General features: G+C 49.6%; 3 protein-coding genes across 5 annotated transcripts in view; all 3 read left to right on the plus strand.

Moving 5' to 3' along the window:
• LOC113984907 (flavin containing dimethylaniline monoxygenase 1) overlaps positions 1-1,121 on the plus strand; it is a 31,629-nt gene extending 30,508 nt beyond the window's left edge. The window contains exon 13 of the mRNA XM_027715331.2: positions 155-1,121. Within this exon, the coding sequence (XP_027571132.1) occupies positions 155-497 (343 nt within the window). The 3' untranslated portion in view covers positions 498-1,121. The remainder of the gene's footprint in view (positions 1-154) is intronic.
• Positions 1,122-1,367: 246 nt separating this feature from the next.
• LOC113984893 (dimethylaniline monooxygenase [N-oxide-forming] 4-like) lies at positions 1,368-8,027 on the plus strand. Its single transcript, XM_027715313.2, has 9 exons — positions 1,368-1,700; positions 2,857-3,027; positions 3,335-3,523; positions 3,877-4,039; positions 4,438-4,583; positions 4,933-5,132; positions 5,307-5,659; positions 5,935-6,004; positions 7,227-8,027. Exons 2-9 carry the CDS (start codon positions 2,896-2,898, stop codon positions 7,612-7,614), a joined length of 1,641 nt encoding a protein of 546 aa, XP_027571114.2. The 5' UTR covers positions 1,368-1,700; positions 2,857-2,895; the 3' UTR covers positions 7,615-8,027.
• A 797-nt stretch (positions 8,028-8,824) lies between these two features.
• The window catches only part of LOC113984877 (protein PRRC2C), a 41,529-nt gene continuing 32,780 nt past the window's right edge, over positions 8,825-17,573 (plus strand). For all 3 annotated transcript variants that reach the window (XM_039385073.1, XM_039385075.1, XM_039385074.1), the window contains exon 1: positions 8,825-8,919. The gene's annotated coding sequence lies outside the window, so the exon portion shown is untranslated. The remainder of the gene's footprint in view (positions 8,920-17,573) is intronic.

Here is a 17,573-nt window from a genome sequence, read left to right on the forward strand (position 1 = left end):
CCCACTCTGTGTACGCCCAGTCCTTTCCTAAACAGAACCTGCTTGCATTCAAATGCAATAACAACAGGGATGCAGAGGACTTGCACTCAAGTTCCTCTCAGCCCTGTTGACAGCAATCTTTCTCCTGCCTCTTTTTCTTCTCTGATTTATTAAGGTTTGGTCTGTCCTTTGACGAAGTCCTCAAAACCGAGTGGCTGGTCTACCTGGACACGCTCGCCTCCTTCATCGGTGCCAAGCCCAGCGTGCTGGGGCTGCTCTGCAGAGATCCCTGGCTGGCCCTCACCATTTTCTTTGGCCCCTGCTCCCCCTACCAGTACCGACTCCGGGGCCCTGGGCACTGGGAGGGGGCACGCCAGGCCATCCTCACCCAGTGGGACCGGACTCTGAAGCCCACAAGAACAAGAGTCCCTGCTGGCTCCTCCAGCTCTTTCCCCTCTCTCCTGGTTGTGGTGGGGTTCCTCCTACTCCTGGCTGCCATAATTTTTGGTTTACAGTAACTTTTAGAGCCTGTTAATTTTTTGTTCTTGTCACGGGGGATGTTATCTCAGGTCAGACATCTCCAAAGTGTGCCATGGGATGGCAGGAAAAGGATTTCAGGAGATGGAACAAATTTTATGCTTCAACCTGCCGCACAAACCTTTCTCTGCCCCAACTCACCCCCAAGCACAGCTTTGCAGACCCCATTAGCTGGGGATGGCAGCTTTCCCCCAGTGTCTATTGCTCCTCTCCTCTCCTGCCCACTGCTGGGAGCAGAGCATGGCTTTATGGCATAACTGTGTATGGATCATGCCAGCCAGGATGCAGCAAGGATAAGACTAGCCCTGCCCCAACTCACCTGAGAACCAGGGTCTTTAGTCCAGCAAGGGGTTACCTGGGCTGGGTACGCAGGTCAGGCTGTCTCTTTTCCCAAACTTAAAACCTCTGACCCAAAAATCCCAGTTTGGGTTGAATTGGTGCATGTTTCCAGTGAAAGGGCCCTGGTTGTGGTTTGTCACCACTGAAATTGGGACTGAGCACTCCTGGCTTTGTTTTCCTTCATTCCTCACCACTGGATAATCCTAGGGCTTTTTTCATGCGTGTGGAGACTTTAAATGAATAAAATTTTATCAGCTGTGTCAGGAGCCTGCTGCAGGTGCCTCCATGTCGTCTGCCTGCGTGCAGGGAAAGAGCTGGGAGGGTCCATGTCTGAGCTGGGGCTGTGCCACTCGGTGCCATGGGCAACTCACAAGGCTGGGGCTGTGAGGGCTTTCACTGACCCCCCCAAAATTATTCTGCACTGTGCTCTGTGTCCCCCATCCATGCCGTCAGCTGGCAAAGAGAGTGTGTTTTGCTGATTTCCTGGGCGTGCCAAGTGAACGCCTGCCAGGCACAGGCACTGCAGGAGGGGATGAATCAGGACAACCCCAGGCTGCTGCCTGGGCTGGGCCAGTGGCCAGCTGCGGCGTGGGAGCCCTTGCAAGCACGTTCCCTTTGGGATTATAGTCTGGATTTTCACCCAGCAACGCCACGGGGATGTTGAGAGCTTTCTTCCAGTGCGTTTAAGCACACGGGGTGGGGCAATGCAGGCGTAAAGGTCAGTGGTGCAAGAGCCGTGGCGACCTGCCTGGACTTCAGCCTTCGCTTCAAATCTGCGGCAGGAGAAACTTGAAGCAAAGTTCGGCCGAAGCCTGAGCAGCGAGGGCACGGCACTGTCCTGCAAGGTTTGCTCCTCACTTCTCTCCAGATGGGTGTTGCAGGCTTCCAAAAGGGGCAGACAGCTCTCCAGGGTTTTGGCATTTGCCACCGGCTTTGCCTCCCTGCTGGCGGGGGGGAGAGGGGTCTTACGGAGACTCTCTGGAGTAGAACTGTCTGTATCCAGCACTGGAAAAGAAGGCTGATTTTAGCACGTCTCTACCCTTTTCCAAAACCAAAGGAGGCTCCAGAGACAGGGGGCAGGCAACTGTTGGCAAGTCCTGCCCTGTTCGTGCAGATCAGGGAGCGGCTCAGTCTGGGCTTTTGGATTCTGAGGGGGTATTTTTGCACCTCCTTCATTTTTCCCTGTCTTTCTTCAGTTTCCTCCAGTTCCTGTTTATGTTAACTTACTTTTTGGCACAAAACTGATAGAAAAAAGTTATAAATTACTCTTTCTGCAGATTCTGCAGTGGGAGTGTTTGTTATCTAATCAAAGTTCACGTGGGTTCGTTTTTCCTAGTTTCTTTGCTTTCCAGTCAAGCTCGGTGCAGCTAGTTCACACACCCCGGGGGCCTGGAGTTCCTCGCCTTTATTACCCGCGTTTCCCGGGTTTCTTACCTTTTGTGTGCTCTGTAATCCCAGCCGGCGCTTTCACGGTGCTGTCTAACTTGTGAATGGCTGTGCCGCGCTCCTGCTCAGTCAGGCATCACTTTTTTTTTTCTTTTTTAAACCCTTTTTGTTTTCAAGAGATTGCTCTTTAATGGGAAAGTAAAAAGGAAAGCATGAAAATGAGCCATCTTAGCTGAAATTGTTTCTTGCAAAAGTTTCAGGAGGATCGCTTTGTGCGGGCAGAAGCTGCAAGCCCCTTCCCCTTCTTTGCATGCCCTGGTTTGGGCTTAGAAATGGAATAAAAAATGAAACAGCAGCACAGTGAGGTTTAAAAGTGTCTCCCTTTTCCCTGCATGAAGGAGGGGAATTGCTGGACCCTCGGTGTGGGTTTAGCACAGCAGGAAGGGTAACAAGAAGCATCTGGCCATAGTGCTTGAGCCAAGAGCTGGCCATGGCTTTCTCCAAGAATAGTTTTCCTTGTGGGCACCTGCAGCCAGAGAAGACCAGGGGTATTTTTCTAGGGAGGGGAAGAAGGGATTGGTGTTTCTGCTAATTCCTGGGCTGTTTGGTTTGCAGCTGCTCGCCCACGGGCCCGTTCCCCGCTGCAGGACAGCAATGGTGCGGCGCGTGGCCGTCATCGGGGCCGGGGTCGGTGGCTTGGCCTCTGTCAAGTGCTGCCTGGATGAGGGGCTGGAGCCCACCTGCTTCGAGAGGAGCGAGGACATCGGGGGGCTCTGGCGGTACACGGTCAGTGAGCTCTGCCTGCGTGGGGAGGATTGTCCCTGGGTTTGTCCCCTCCCTCCTCGGATATGCTTTGCCTGCAGCAAAGAGAAAAGAGTGGCCATGCCCTCAGAGACTGTCCCTGTCCTAGGCACAGGTCTCCCCCTGACTCCAAGTTGGAGAAGGAAAGGGAGGGAGCAGAAACCATTGTCACCAGATGCTTGTCCTGGTTAAGTCTTTATAATCAAGTACAAGGAGAAAAAACACTCAAATGCTTTGGGGAGAGAAAGTATTTCTCTGCACACCTTCAAACAGCACCACTGGCTTCACACAGGACTCCGTGGATGGTACGAGAGTCAGTGTGTATCGCTCTGTCATTACCAACACCTCTAAGGAGATGTCCTGCTTCAGTGACTTCCCCTTCCCGGAGGATTTTCCCAATTACCTACCCCACAGCCTCGTCCTGGAGTATTTTCGGATGTACGTCCGCCACTTCGATCTCCTGAGGCACATACGCTTCAAGGTGAGCAGGGACCCCAGACACCATGGGCAGAAGACCCACCAGCAGCTGCAGATACCAGGATACCACCCAGGGGGGACAGGACAATGCCAGGTGCCATCCCATGAGGACTACATGCCTTCTGTATCCCAAATGCAGCCTTTAGCTTCGTGTTTTAAAGGCTTCTTAAACATGGGCTGCATCTCCCCCCTCAATGCCATCACCAGGGGAAAGGTGCAGGGTGGGATTTGATGGTGTTGGGTGACATGCAGCTCCCTAGGGACCCAGCCTGCCCCCAGCAGCCCCAGCCCTTCACAGGCATATCTCCAAAACACAGAGTGGTCTCTGACTGCTGTTTTGTTTGGCTTTGGTGCAAGACAACAGCTCTCAGTGTGAGAAGGCGCCCAGACTTTGCCACCTCTGGCCAGTGGGAGGTGGTCACCGAGACCGACGGTGTCCGTGAGTCCCACGTCTTCGATGCCGTCATGGTTTGCACCGGCCATTACCAGGAGCCTTACTTACCACTGGATTCTTTCCCAGGTAAGCCCTGTCCCAGCAGTGGGGTGGGCTGCAGCTGCCCCCTGAGGTTTTGCCCAGCACCCATGGGTTCCTCGGCTGCATTTTCCTCTTAGAGCCTGTCTGCTCCACAAAGCCCTTACACTGGGAAAAGTGGGACCCTCACCCTGTTGGAATGGTGAGGGCCATTCACGGGAATGGCAAAAACACCTAGTAAAGATGCAGCCAGGCTTTTGAACGAGGATTTGCAGAGCAAGACAGAGCAGAGGAGGTGCAGGGGGGTGGCACCATCCAGGCAGCCAAGATTTCCATGGGCTTTTCAGCTGCGATCAGAGGTGGGGGGTAGCAGGCTGGGGACTCCAGAGGGTCTGGGACAGTTAAATGTATCTGACAGTAGGAGAAGCTCCCCCCTCTCTGCCTAGGCATTGGCACTCGCTTCAAAGGCCAGTACCTCCACAGCCAGGAATACAGAGATGTGGAGCCTTTCCGGGGAAAGCGGGTCCTTGTGGTCGGCATTGGCAACACTGGTGGTGACATCTCCGTGGAGCTGAGCCACGTGGCTGCCAAGGTACAACTCTGCAGCGATGCAGAGCTCAGCCAGGGACCAGGAGAGCCAGGGGCTTAGGTTACCCCAGGAAGCTTTGCTCCGGGGTTTTTAAATAAATTCCACTTTCAATTGAAGGCAACTGAAAAAGCTTTGCGATTCCTGGAGAGTTTGGGCCACCTGAGGAGTGGCCATTCAGCAGCTGTGGGACCTTTGTAGAAGCTGCCACAAGCTGTTTGGTTGATCTGGATGCCATCTCCTTCCCTCAGGATAACCCTCTCAGCTCCCAGGTGCTGAGATGAGATTTGCCATTAAGAGCAAAACAAACAACAAGATGCCTGGACAGGAGGCTGAGACCTGCCTTCTCTCCCAGGTGTTCCTCAGTGCCAGGAGCCACACGTGGGTGATGAGCCGGGTCTCAAACCATGGCTTCCCCTGTGACATGGTCGGCACCACCCGCTTCAACCACTTTCTTGATTGGCTTCTCCCATCAGCCTTCACAAGGAGGATCCGGTTTCGGAAGTTCAATTCATGGTTTAACCACACAAATTATGGGTTGGCTTCCACCAAAAGGTATTTCCTTCTGATTGTTTTGTTGGTTGGTCAGGGGGTCTTTATACCATGAAATGCTTAATTTTTAATTTTGGGGTATATTTGTGGAATAGCAAACAATTGGAGGGGAACTCTGACTACAAAAACTGTCTCAGATCCCGCCCGGGTGCTAACACCTTCTTTTCCCCCTGCAAGCTCCAAATTTAAGGCGATTATCAATGAAGAGCTGCCGTTCTGCCTCCTCTCTGGGACTGTTGTGTTGAAGCCAAGTGTGAAAGAGTTCACGGAAAGCTCTGCCGTTTTTGAAGACGGGACAACAGAAGAAAACATCGACGTGGTGCTCTTTGCCACGGGCTACATCTTTCCATTTCCCTTCCTTGAAGAGTCAGTTCGCAGCCTCATTGACGACAACCGTTCCCTCTATAGACGCATCTTCCCTCCCCAGCTGGAAAAGCCGACACTGGCCATCATTGGCTTGGTCCAGCTGACCGGCTCGATTATGGTGGGATCAGAAATGCAGGCTCGCTGGGTGACGGGGATCTTTGCAGGTAGGAAACGGGGGGGTCTGCTGGGATGGGAGGTTTGGGGCAGCCTGACCTGCTGTCCACAGAGCCTGGGGCACATTTCAGCTCCGCGGTGGCCATGAGCATCGGTGGCATTGTAGCCTCTGTCTGCCAACTGCATCCCTGTATCCCTGCTGCTCCAGACATGCTGCTGTTACCAGCAAGCATGAGTACTCTGGGTAAGGGTGCTGGGAGCTTGGGAAGGGGGTGAACTTTCAGCTTGAAATGCTTCTGAAGGTCTCTGGTTTCTCTGTTCTCAGGTTGGAACAAGCTCCCTCCTGCCAGCAGGATGATGGCTGATGTTTTGAAGAAGAAGCCTCCAGCCAAAAGGTGTGTGATGCTCCTGTGCTCCAGATGTGATGGGTGCTGTGTGCCAGGATAACCCCAGGGAAAGGGGGGCTCTGTGGCAGTTGTGGGAGCAACCTGCCTTGGACACATCTGGAACTCTTGCAGCTCCTTTATGGGTAATGGACCAAGACCCCATAAGCTGCTCTGGAGCAGTTTATGACAAGACCCAGGACCTGCAGGTCCCCTCTGCCAGGCCTCCAAGCCATGTCCTTATTCCTAGCATATCAAGATGGAAGTTTGGTTTCCTCCAGACTGAGGGTGCCATCTCGTGGCTCTTTCCTCCCAAATCCAAGCAGTGGAGAGCACTGGGTTCAGGCCCAAGCCCCACCCAGAAACCCCACTGAAGCCAGGCAATGTAGGTGGGGGACGGTTTGTGTCAGTTTTTAACAGGTCAAGATGAATATTACACGAGGCTGTTGTAACATCCTGCCTTGTTGGCAATGGGATTTTACAGGAGGTTGAGACGTGCCCTCAGGGATGTGGGATGGGTGGTGATGGAGGTGCTGCCTGCCTTGCAGCAGCTTTTGGGAGCAAGGAAGGTATCTCAGGGTGCAGGCTGGGTTGGGTCTGCCAGCAGGGCAGGGCTGGCTCATGGGACACATGAAAAGCTGGGACAAAACAGAACCACAGGGATTATGACCAGGAACCCCAGTGACTGCACCACAACGATGTTACACAGAAATATGGGAGCCTGAGGTACAAGGGAGACAACCTTCAGGGTGTCCCAAATTTGCTGAAGCAGATTCAGCACGTCCTCCCTCCTGCAAGGGACGTGAGGCCTCAAGCAGAAAAATCCTGGACGTCCCTTCTGGAATGGGAATCTTTATGCATCTCCCAGATTTTCCCAGTCTCCTTGGCATGCTTATCTCTGAAAGTTTGCATTTCTGCTTCTCAAAATCAGCCAAATCCACACCTGTGAACCTTAAGGAAGGACACAGCATTACAAAGTAAAGGCAGTATTCAGCTAGAACTGGTTTTGAGGCCACAACTGAAGACAAAACAAGCTTCTGCCTATTCCCTGCCCCAGGTAACTGCTGGGACCAACTCCATGGAGGCTCTTTCAGTGCCTTTAGGGGCCGAGGGAGCTTGACCCCAGAGACTGGGGCTTGAATGCTGCCTGAGCCCAAAGCTTTTACTCTCTGTGGAGCTGGGAACTGAGGTGGGATGATGCTATTTGATTTTTATTTTTTATGTCCCACTGAAGGAATCCATCCGAGAGGGAGAACCTGAAGATGAGTTTTATCGGCTACACGGATGAAATCGCTGCCTGTGCTGGTGTGAAGCCCAGCGTGCTGAGGCTGCTCCTGACGGACCCCAGGCTGGCCCTGGCCATCTTCTTCGGGCCCTGCACGCCCTACCAGTACCGGCTGGTGGGACGAGGGGCATGGAGTGGGGCCAGAGATGCCATCCTGACGCAGTGGCAGCGGACACTGAAGCCCTTGAGGACTCGCATGGTGGATGAAGATTCCGACCGCTCGTCCGGCTGGTGCTGGATGTGCCTCCTGGCCCTGCCTGTGGCTCTCACAGCAGGTTTCCTCCTTTCTAAACACCCCCAGCTGGGCTGTAGGCCCTGGGCAGGTCCCCAGCTGTAGGAGAAACCCAGTGAGCCCCAGCCCCAGGTGAGCTGGGGACAGTGTGAAGCCGTGTTGCTGCCGGGTGGTGGCCTGGCACTGATAGCAGCCTGGATGCCAGGAATGTCTAGTGTCCATCTACCTCCTGCTGATGTTTCACACCCACCAAGGGCCGTATGGAACGTTCACCCCAAACCTGCTGTGCTCCACACCAGCACCAGGCTGGATCTCCAGAGGGCTTTTTAAAGAGCCATTTTGGGATGAACTGGCGGGCACAAGGCCAGGCTTCCTCCCTCCCCTTGCTCACCCAGAGCTTCCTCCATAAAATTTCAGCAAGACCCACAACGCCTTGAGATTTTCTGAAACATGAACTGTAGATAGCTTTTTATTTGTCTGGTAACTTTTGGGACACAAAGAGGGGAGCCACAAACAAACCTCACAGATTTGGGTCTTCTCTGCTGGTTTCATTAACAGTTTATTACTGGGCAGAAGGCAGAGCCTTCCCACACACCCACTGGTGCCTCCATCAGGGGATTTTGCTGCACGCTTGCCCTCAGGCTGCAGCCACTTCCCTGGGGGAAAGCATGTCCCGAGCCATCTGTCCCCCATCCCACCGCAATGGAGCTCCTGTGGGGTGCTGCTGGTCCCACGTGTGGGGCCGGGGATGGGGAAAGGGATAGAGACTGGGATGGGGACCCAAAGGGGAACAGGGGTGGGGACCGGGATGGGGACTGGGATGGGAACCAAAAGGGGAAGGCGAGGGGCGACCAGGATGGGGACAGGGAGGGGGACCCAAAGGAGGACCGGGATGAGGCTGGGCATGGGAATGAGGACGGGGATGGCGATGGGGACCAGGATGAGGACTGGGCTGGGGCTGGGGACTGGGATGAGAACGGGGACGGAGACCGAAACGGAGACCAGGATGGCGAGCGGAAAGGGGACGGGACAAGGGATGGAGACGGGAATGGAGACCCAAAAGGGGACCGGGATGAGGACCAGGATGAGAACAGGGACGGGGACCCAAACTGGTCCCGCCGGTGTCGGCAGAGCCCGGCCCCGCCCTCGGCCCCGCTCCGCCAGGGGGCGCCCCCGTCCCCGCGCTCCCGCCCGACTGCGGCACGGCGCGGCCACGTGACCCGGCGGCGCGGGGGGCGGGGCCGGGCGGTGCGCGCCGTGCGCGGTGACGTCAGACGTCGTTGGCGCCCGGCTTGGCCGCCCGCCATCTTGGCCCCTGTGTGCAAGCGGCCGAGGCGGCGGCGCCGGGAGCGGCAGCGGCACCGCCGACACCGGCACCCGCGGGCAGCCGAGCGCCGCGCTGCGCGCCCGGTAAGCGCCCGCGCCCCTCCGCACCCCCGCCGTGGGGCCGCGGGGCCGTGGCGCGGCACGGCTCCGGCAAGAGCAGGCGGGCGGCCTGCGCCGCATGGCCCCGGGCGGGGGCGGCTTCCGCCCGGGCGGGCCCGCGGCCCGCGGGTGAGGGGCGGCCGCGGGTGAGGGGCGCCCCGGGACCGCACCGCGGGCGGGCGGAGCGGGGCGGGCGGCCGGGCCGGGGGTTGCTGGGCCGCTGGGCAGCCCCGCATCGGCACCCGGGGCGGCCGCGCCCCGCCGGACACAGCCCGGGCCGCGCCCGGGAGGGGCGGCTGCGGTGGGGCCGCTGCTGCCTTCTCCCGCCTCCTGCGCCCCCCTTTTTTTAACGGTTCCAGGTCTCTCTCCCTCCCCATCTCTCTCTTCCCCTCTCTTTCTTTCCCCCCCGCTGGGCATTCCTCGAGGAAGGCGCCGGCCCCTCCGTGCGTCCGCGTTCGCTCTGTGGCCGTGATTCTTCCTGCAGGACCGCGGGGCAGAGCAGCCCTTTCTCGCAGGGCGCTGGAGGCACATGCACGGCGCGGCGCTTGGGTTTTCCCACTCGGAAATACGCATCCACGCTTCTTTTCACTGCTCGCCCCCAGTAAAAGGCGGTTCCTGGGGTGTTTGATGTAGGGCTGAGCGGAGCGGCGCTCGGGGGAGGTATTGTTTGTGCTCCCAGGGGCAGGATTTGTAGGGATGGGATGGTCAGAGTCTTGCTGGTAGAGCTTAAGGGATGGTGAGAGCGTGAGGAGATGACACGGCTGAAATTCAGGCAGCTGGTCTGCAGTGGCCATAATGCAGTGGGTGGTGGGAGCCATCACCGGGGGATGCAGGGATTGAACATTCTGGGGCTAAAAATGGCCCAAATAGTTTCCAGTTCACGACCTCTTTATGGGGAAGGGGAGCGTGCATGAGAACGTGGTGCTGCGTGTTGAATGGAACGTTGTGGGTTTTCTGCCCTTTTTGTGTCTCACACGTGCGTTTTGTAAATTTACTCTTCTGTGAGAGGTCTTGAACTCTTGTCATCGGCGAAGGACCATTTTTCCTCATTGATCTGCTTACTGGAGTCAGATGTGTACATTAGTGGAAATTAGCTTTATTTCCAAAGAAGGAACAGGGCTCTAATTTTTCGTAGCTCTGCCTCTTCTGCAGTGAGGCACCAGGCCTACCCAGTGTCTAGTCTTAAAAGAGCTCTGCTCAGGCAAGAAACTGCTTTTGGAGGGGGAGGAAACAGGACATGATGTCATTTGTCCATGGATGAGAAGCAAAAGGATTACCCTTAACTACTGACTGTGAGGAGCTGGATATGGCTGTCGGTTTTCTTTGAATTATGTAGTCTAGAGAATTTTTCTCCTACGTTAATTTTTGTGGTGTCCTGTTGCAACTCTGCAACAGTCTCCTTGGGTCTAAAGAATTAAGTTTTGGGAGTTGTTTGAAGTTGGTGAATGTTCAGTGGAAAGGCAGTTTGGTGGAGGTGTGTGCTTGAGAAGTGGCTGTTTGAACTGAAGTGAGAATTTGGTTCCCTCATAGGTCAGTCTCAGTGTGTGGAGACCAGGATTGTGATCTCTGTGTCTGTCACCTAAAACACTGCCTTGGTGTCTGTATATGTTTCTCGTGTGAAGTTCTTTCCTTTTGTAAATAATAGCTTATGAAATATGTGTAAATCAATATACAGTTGCCTCTGTGAGCTTTGCTAATATAAATATTCTGTGTCTTGGCCGGTTAGTAGCAATTTATAATTTCTTTACTCTCATTTAGCCTTCCCATGATGGGAACCCTGTTTTTTTGTAGAGCAGAATAGTTAGATCAGTGTCCAGTTTTAACTTGGGCTCCTTGTTCGATGGTACAGATTTACAGGACTTGTCTTCCTTAGGCCCTGTTTCCCCACATCCTGGAGTCCACTGGGGAAAGTGAAACAGGCCACAATGAGCAAGGGAAGGATGATGCAATTCAGAAGGGAGCTCTCTTTGGTCTGTCTGAATGAATGTTGTGTGTCAGTTAAGGGAAAGAATGTGAGTCAAAGCAGCAATTACACTGGATGGAGTTGACTTCAGCCAGGTGTCCTGCCTGGCTGGAAGTGCAAGCCCTTTGTTCCAGGCTGTTTTCCAGGCTAAGTAACGGGAGCGATGTGAAAGTGGAGAGAGGGTGGAAAGTGTAGACTGAATACCATATAAGGGTGCTGTGGATAAAATGTGGAGATAAAAATCTTGCAGAAGAATTAAACCCTTGCACAGTGTGCTCTTGCAGAGGAATAAACCCTTGTGTGGTGGACTGGGGATGTGAGTGAAGGAAAAACACTCTTCTTCCTTACGCTGGAGAAGGAGGTGGACACTTTCAGAGGTACTTTGCGGTAGTGGAGGGTTTGAGGGGGGAAAAACTCCGCCCTGAAAATGCACCACCTTTCCACTAGTGAGGATGGATGTTGGGCTTGTGATGACGGGACTGCCAGTGGTGTTTTACTGGTAGAACCAGTTCATCTTCTGCAGGAAATTTTTTCTTTGCTCAGCCTCATGCCCTCATTGTTTTTTTGGGTCTGGGTTTCCCAAACCTGGTAGAAGCTTATGGGTGAAAGCAGATGTAAAAATAGAGGCTGAAATTTATGTGGGGAGGTGGGAGAAAATAATGCTGTCTGAGTACTGGTGAAATGAAAATGGAGTGCACAGGAGTCTTTAAAAATGCATAAAGAGCAGAGGAAGATGAAGTCCTAATAAAAATCAGATGAAGACAGCTTTTATGTCTATGAAGAGCAGGCTAACAGAAATAGACTGTTTTTATTACAAATACCTCAGCCATTACATAACATTCTAAGTAAATGCTAACGAGCTAGTCTGTTACAGATTGCAAACACATACTGAAGGGAGAAGCTGTTTAACATTCACATTGTTCATGTTTTAAATTATCTGACACTGTCTTGATTAACAGTAAAATTATAGTGCGGATTCAACATTACATGTCTTCAATCTGAAGTGTGGTGGGGATAATTTTAACTGATGTGTACTTGAAAATAACGTGGGGTATGTTTTCAGAGGCTTAGAGCATCAGAGACAGGAATTACTGCACTTTACATTCAGGTGCATCAAATGCACAAGTACTGCTGAAGAACTGTGGCATCACCCGGGGCTGGGTAACTGAGAGAAGAGGGGTCATTAAATATCTATTTAAATCAGTGTACAGCTCATTCCTAAGTGGAATGGCAGCCTTACTCGATTTTGGGTTAGTTGGGCTGTAACTTGTATTCCAGCCTGCCTGTTTTTTGCTGCAGTGCTTGCTTAAGCTGGCAAATCAAACTTGCTCTGCTTAGAAGAGCAGCCCTTTTCAGTCTGTCCTCCTGAAAGCAACTCAACTGCTACACCTTGGTTTAAAATTAATATTTTGTAAGCATATGACCATTCCTAGGTTTTATTGTTTGTAAATTTTTACTTGCAATTTAAGTCTACAGTCGCAATTTTAAAAGAGTGTTTGCAGGAGCAAGGGTGTAAGTTATGCTTAAAGTGTTTTGAATCTTCTAAGGTGGAAGTGCAGGAACATCTTCATTTTGTTTGAGAAGCCAGTGATTTTCTCCCAGTTGAAGACTTGCTATGCTTTAGGACTTAATATTTCTTCTGTTTCAAAGTAACCAGATAACCATGGAAGGACCTCATGGGCTTAATATCAGTACATTGATGCTTTCATTTTGCAAAAAAAAAAAAAAAAAAATATTGTATTTACAGGACTTGTTTTATAGTAGCGTTTAGGGCAGTGTGTGCTTCCCACACACTAGGTACAGGTAGACAACAGAAGTCCTCTAATGATGGAGAACAATAAGATTTTCTCTTTGCAGTGGGTGTGAATAGTCTGTAGGAAAGATGTATCTGGTAAGAAAAATTTGCCTTTGACCTGTGCCATATCTGTGTGGTTCACTGGCTGGAGTCACTGGAGTTAGGAGATGTTCTTCATGCCACAGATGAAGGTCTGAGCTTTGTAGTGCACACACAGCTTTGGATAAGGAGAAGTTTCTTGGTAAGTATTTTAATAATGTGTTGAGCCTGAATTATTTACTGCATCTTGAAAGCAAAGTATCAAGGGACACGTGGGGTTTTTTTTTTCCCTAAGCAGAATAAACAGAGAACCAAGAGCAAGTGAAGATGTTAAACTTCATCTGCAGCCATTTGGCAGATGCAAGTTAACTTCCATGGAAAATGGGTTCTGTAATGCTGAAAGGCAGATACTTAAAGCTGGGTGTGCTGATAAGGCTTTTCTAATTTAGCTTCTCATCTTTTTTTTCCTCTTTTTCCAACAAGACACGATTGAATCCAGTGTAAAGCAGAGGGCAGAAGTTGACCCTCAATGTAATTAACCAGTGCTGTTCAGAACTGCTGTCTGTGTGGTGTTGGCAGCTGCATCTTTTACATACTGAGCATTCTTCATGAACAAGAAGCTGTTCCAAGAAACTCATGAGTCACAGGGAAGAGCATGTAGCCAGAGATCCAGAGGATAACAGGCAGCAGGTAGAAGAGGCTGTGAGCAGCTCTGAGCTCTCCAGGCTGGACCAGACCAAGGAGCAGATTCCACCACCTCTGTGTGCTCCAGAGTGGCAGTTTTTAAGTGATGCTGTCAGTGGTTTGTTAAAAGTGGTACATTTGGCAGCCATGGATTTCACTGGCTCAGTGGGAGCGTCTTAAAAGCCTTAAAAATATGCTGAGAAATACAGAGGAGAAATTATGTTTATTTTTGATGTACGTGAGTCTGGTTAGGAATATGGCAGGAGTTACAAGCAACAGAGGATTTGAGCAAAGTGGTGACAAATAGCTGAAGTTGTTACATAAATGATTAGAGTAACTATTTGGAACATTTTTTTTGTCACCTTAAGGCTGTACAGGAGTTTGTATAAAACTGTTTATTCTGTAGATTCCTACTGCTGATGAATACTTCCATCAGGTTGGACCCTTCAACACCAAAAATATCTTGAAAAGATGAACAGAAAAAAAAAATGTAGAAAAAAGCTAGAGAAGAGGGAATTAATTTTGGCACATCTGTTCTAAAGAGGAATGAGAATTCTTATTGATGTAGCCTTAGAGTGGTTCTTGTGCACTTCCAAAATATTCTGAAACAGCTCATGAGCAGAGCAGCTTGCCTGAACATTATTTCAAAGCAACTTCAAACAAATTTTTGAAGTAAAAAACTTAGATGTAATTATTTATGTTATTTAAGGGCTAACGTATGAATAGGGGCTTTGGAAGAACAAGTTCTGTATAAAAGTTTTATTTATTTGCAGCTGAGGTCAGGGATACTTTAAAGGTTCAGAAAGGTATGATGTGGAGAGAAATCCACTGCTCAAAGTTCATTGGGAAGAACACTGAAAAAAGGTGTCACTTCCTCTGTCAAGAAATGTTAATTATTTCAGTGGGACTTGGAAATCATGGTAAAGGAGCAGGAAATGGAAGCCTTGAAAGAGATTCCTCGAGTTATTCACAGCAAGGAATGATTTCAGGTTTGTCTCTTTAATCTGTCCTGCCCTCCTTCACTGTCCACGTCAACATGGGGTGGGTGGGGAGGGTTGAAAATAGTCCACCAGTCCAGATGGCATTGTTTGAGTTTGTAGAGAAGTGCAAGGGCTTTCACTGTAAGAGAGCTAAAGTGAAAGGGGAAAATGGAACAGTGGAGAGATGGGCATTGGCTGTAAGTGGCTACAACTTCTGCTGCTCATCTGTCGGGAATCTGGTCTGCTTTCATTGATTTTCTTTCATCAGCTTCCTAAAAGGAAGTGTTTTGCACCGACTTAACACTGAGACCGACTTGAGGAGTCAGCTCTTGTTCACCTCAGCTGTTGTTTCTGGTAACTTATTCCAGGCAGCAGAGGAGCAGATTCCGAGCACTGCTCAGCCTGCACTGGAGTCACATGTGTCATCAGATGTGAAGCTGCTTGGACTTCTCCTCTGCTCCCCTGTGCTCAGCCTGACACAGCAACCCCTGCTCAGGATGCCATGAGGAGGAGACTCCCACCTCACTTGCTGTGTGGTTTGCTAATGCTTTTGCCTTTCCAGGCTTCTGCTGCATGGGGTGGTGCAGATGAGCGAGAAACAAAGTGGTTCTTGTCACAGCATGCTAAGTGTGTAATTTTTTTAAGGGACTGTTTGTGATCTTAATCATTAACAGATGCCTTTACAGGGAGCTGCTGAGGTCTCGATAAACTGACCTACATTAATTATTAAGAAGCCTAGTGGATAGTTGTAATTTTTTCAGTTAAAAAAGGACTTCTCATAGGTAAGACAGGTCACATTAGTCTTCTATATTCAGAGAAAAGTGCTGCTGCCAACCTACTATTTGAATCCTATACTTAGATAGCAGGTACACGGCTTGTTTCTGCAAGAATTTGCCTTAATTTATTCCCTTATCTTTTACTCAAATAGGCAGCAATTCAGTTTTGTGAGCTTTGAAGTTTTCTCATTCTTCCAAATAATGGAAGTTTCTTTAATAAATGGTTTTGCAAATCTTGAAAATAAGTCTCATTTGGCATCTGCGAGTTGAAAAGCTAATTGGATGAAAGCACTTACATTGTTCTGTTCCCAGAAGTAATGAGAATGCATATCATTAGGATGCTCTCTTTAATTCTGTAGAAACTGTTCTCTTTTTTTTGGCCCTGGCTTCCTTCCAGAACTTCAAAACTCCTGCCTCAATTAAAAATTTACAATTTTAAAAAGTTTCTTAATCAACTGCATGAAACTGGAAAATCAGAAATCTATCTTTGAAAACATCTGCTAAATGCTTAGTGACAAAGAAGTCAAAAATTACTTGTAAAGACATTGTCAGGCTAAGAAGGAAGAAAATAGCCTGTCTTAAAAGTGACCTGCAAAGAAGTTTTGGATGTTATGCTTGCAGAAAAGGATACATTTTTCTTTGAAAAATGTATCAGTACTGTAGCAAAACATCTAAATTGTGATTTATGTTTGAGTATTCTCAGCACACGGCCAGAGTAGTTGTGTTGGGTTAGTGCACGAGCTTTGTGGTGTGCTAGTTCTGCCTTAGGTGTGACACACACTGCCAGTCTCTGCTGGAATATCTTGAAAAACCCTTTCTGGCAGAGAAGCTGTACTTTGATAACTTGAAAATGGGCTGGTACTTGAAGGAAAGCTCCTAGTACAGTTATTGGTGGTTATTCATATTTGTTGTTTTCACCTGAGCTGTGGTTGTGGCATTAAGTTCCTTTCCACTAGTTTGGTTCATGTAGAACAAATGAATAAATGAACTGGACACTTGCAGTACCAGGGAAGGCTGTGGTGTATTTGCCTGGTCTCTCTGCCCCACTGGTGAAATTTTAGTGTAGTGACTGTGGTGTTCTCATGTCATACAGATTGTAGTCTTTTCAGCTTCTAGAAGCTTTTTATTCACGTATCAGTGAGAAATAAGATCTGTTTTGCATTGCTGCCTTGTTGTGCCTCAGCCTGAACTGGGAATTGCTCTGGAGAGCACCGTGAGCTCATTCCACCAGCCTGTCAGTTGTTGCTCTGTGAGTTTGCAGGCAGACACATGTGGAGAAGCGTTTCTTCAAGCGTGACTCCATGTTCACTGCCATCAGCAGTGGGAAGCTATCTGGGACAAATGCAACCTTCCAAAAGCAAGACAGAGTAAGATATGCTGGATCAGTGTTGAGGCTGCTCTGTTTGTACCGAGATCATTCTGGACCGTTCCAAGAGGGGGAAATCCTGAACCCAGTGAGCGTTTGGTTTAGTGGCACACGGTGGGTTTGTGGTGCTCATTTTATGGTGCCTGTGGTGCATGCAACTGGTGTAGAGCTTCAGCCTTTGAGTCCATTCTCTTTAGTATTTGATTGTATGCAAATCCAGCATGTTAGCCTAAGGAACTGTCCCTTGTGTTGCAAAGCAGTTTGAAAAAATGATCAATTTTCTGAAATCTGGGCACGGCAGATGTTGGATATTCAATTCAGAATTGTTATGTAAATATTCCAAGCCATTCCAAGAATGGCTTCTGGGGAACTGGTGTATTTATTTTAATCACAAGCTGTATCGTTCCTAATTTTAATTAACTGTAGTTTAGGTGTTCAGGGGGAAACTGCGTGGCTTTGCACAAATGGTGGAACATGGAGGTGATGTCTCATGATATTCCAGACCAGGAACTTGTAGGCAGTAGTAGAGGAGCTTATGTTAAAACTGTCTGATGATATTTGTACTATTTTTCATTATAACCTCTGGGGATTCAAAGAATTACCAGACACAAAATACATTGAATGGAGTTTCTTAATTTGAACTTGTTTGATACTCGACTTTGATAATTGATACTTTTAAAAATCTATTTCTATTTTAATTGTAAAGTTATCATTAAAATACAAAGAAAAATACTGAAAGTGTAATTATAAAGCTAAAGCAGACAGAGGTATTATATCCTCTGCATGTGCAGTAGTTGAGAAGTGAATACAGTTTTTGGGGAGCTAGTTACTAATTTCAGGATTTGCTTCATAAGAATGGCTGTATTTATGCTTGAGTGCCCCTCTGCATTGTCTCTTTCTTTCCTTGTAAAAGACAAAAGTAAATCCAAGAGTTGTGTTGATGAACAGCTTCCCTTATCCAGTAGAAAGGTGGAGACCAAAATTGGGCCACTGGTGTAAAACAGGGAAGAAAATGACATACATAAACATTGAAAGC

Source organism: Pipra filicauda, unplaced genomic scaffold (genome assembly GCF_003945595.2).
Source record: "Pipra filicauda isolate LSUMZ 115617 unplaced genomic scaffold, ASM394559v2 scaffold392_size659746_pilon, whole genome shotgun sequence".
Taxonomy (NCBI): Eukaryota; Metazoa; Chordata; class Aves; order Passeriformes; family Pipridae; genus Pipra; species Pipra filicauda.

Coding starts and splice junctions, on each gene's coding strand:
- LOC113984893 (XM_027715313.2), top strand. CDS start 2,896: ATGGTGCGGCGCGTGGCCGTCATCGGGGCCGGGGTCGGTGGCTTGGCC. Junction 3,028..3,334: donor GGGGGCTCTGGCGGTACACG/GTCAGTGAGCTC, acceptor GGCTTCACACAG/GACTCCGTGGATGGTACGAG. Junction 5,133..5,306: donor GGGTTGGCTTCCACCAAAAG/GTATTTCCTTCT, acceptor TCCCCCTGCAAG/CTCCAAATTTAAGGCGATTA.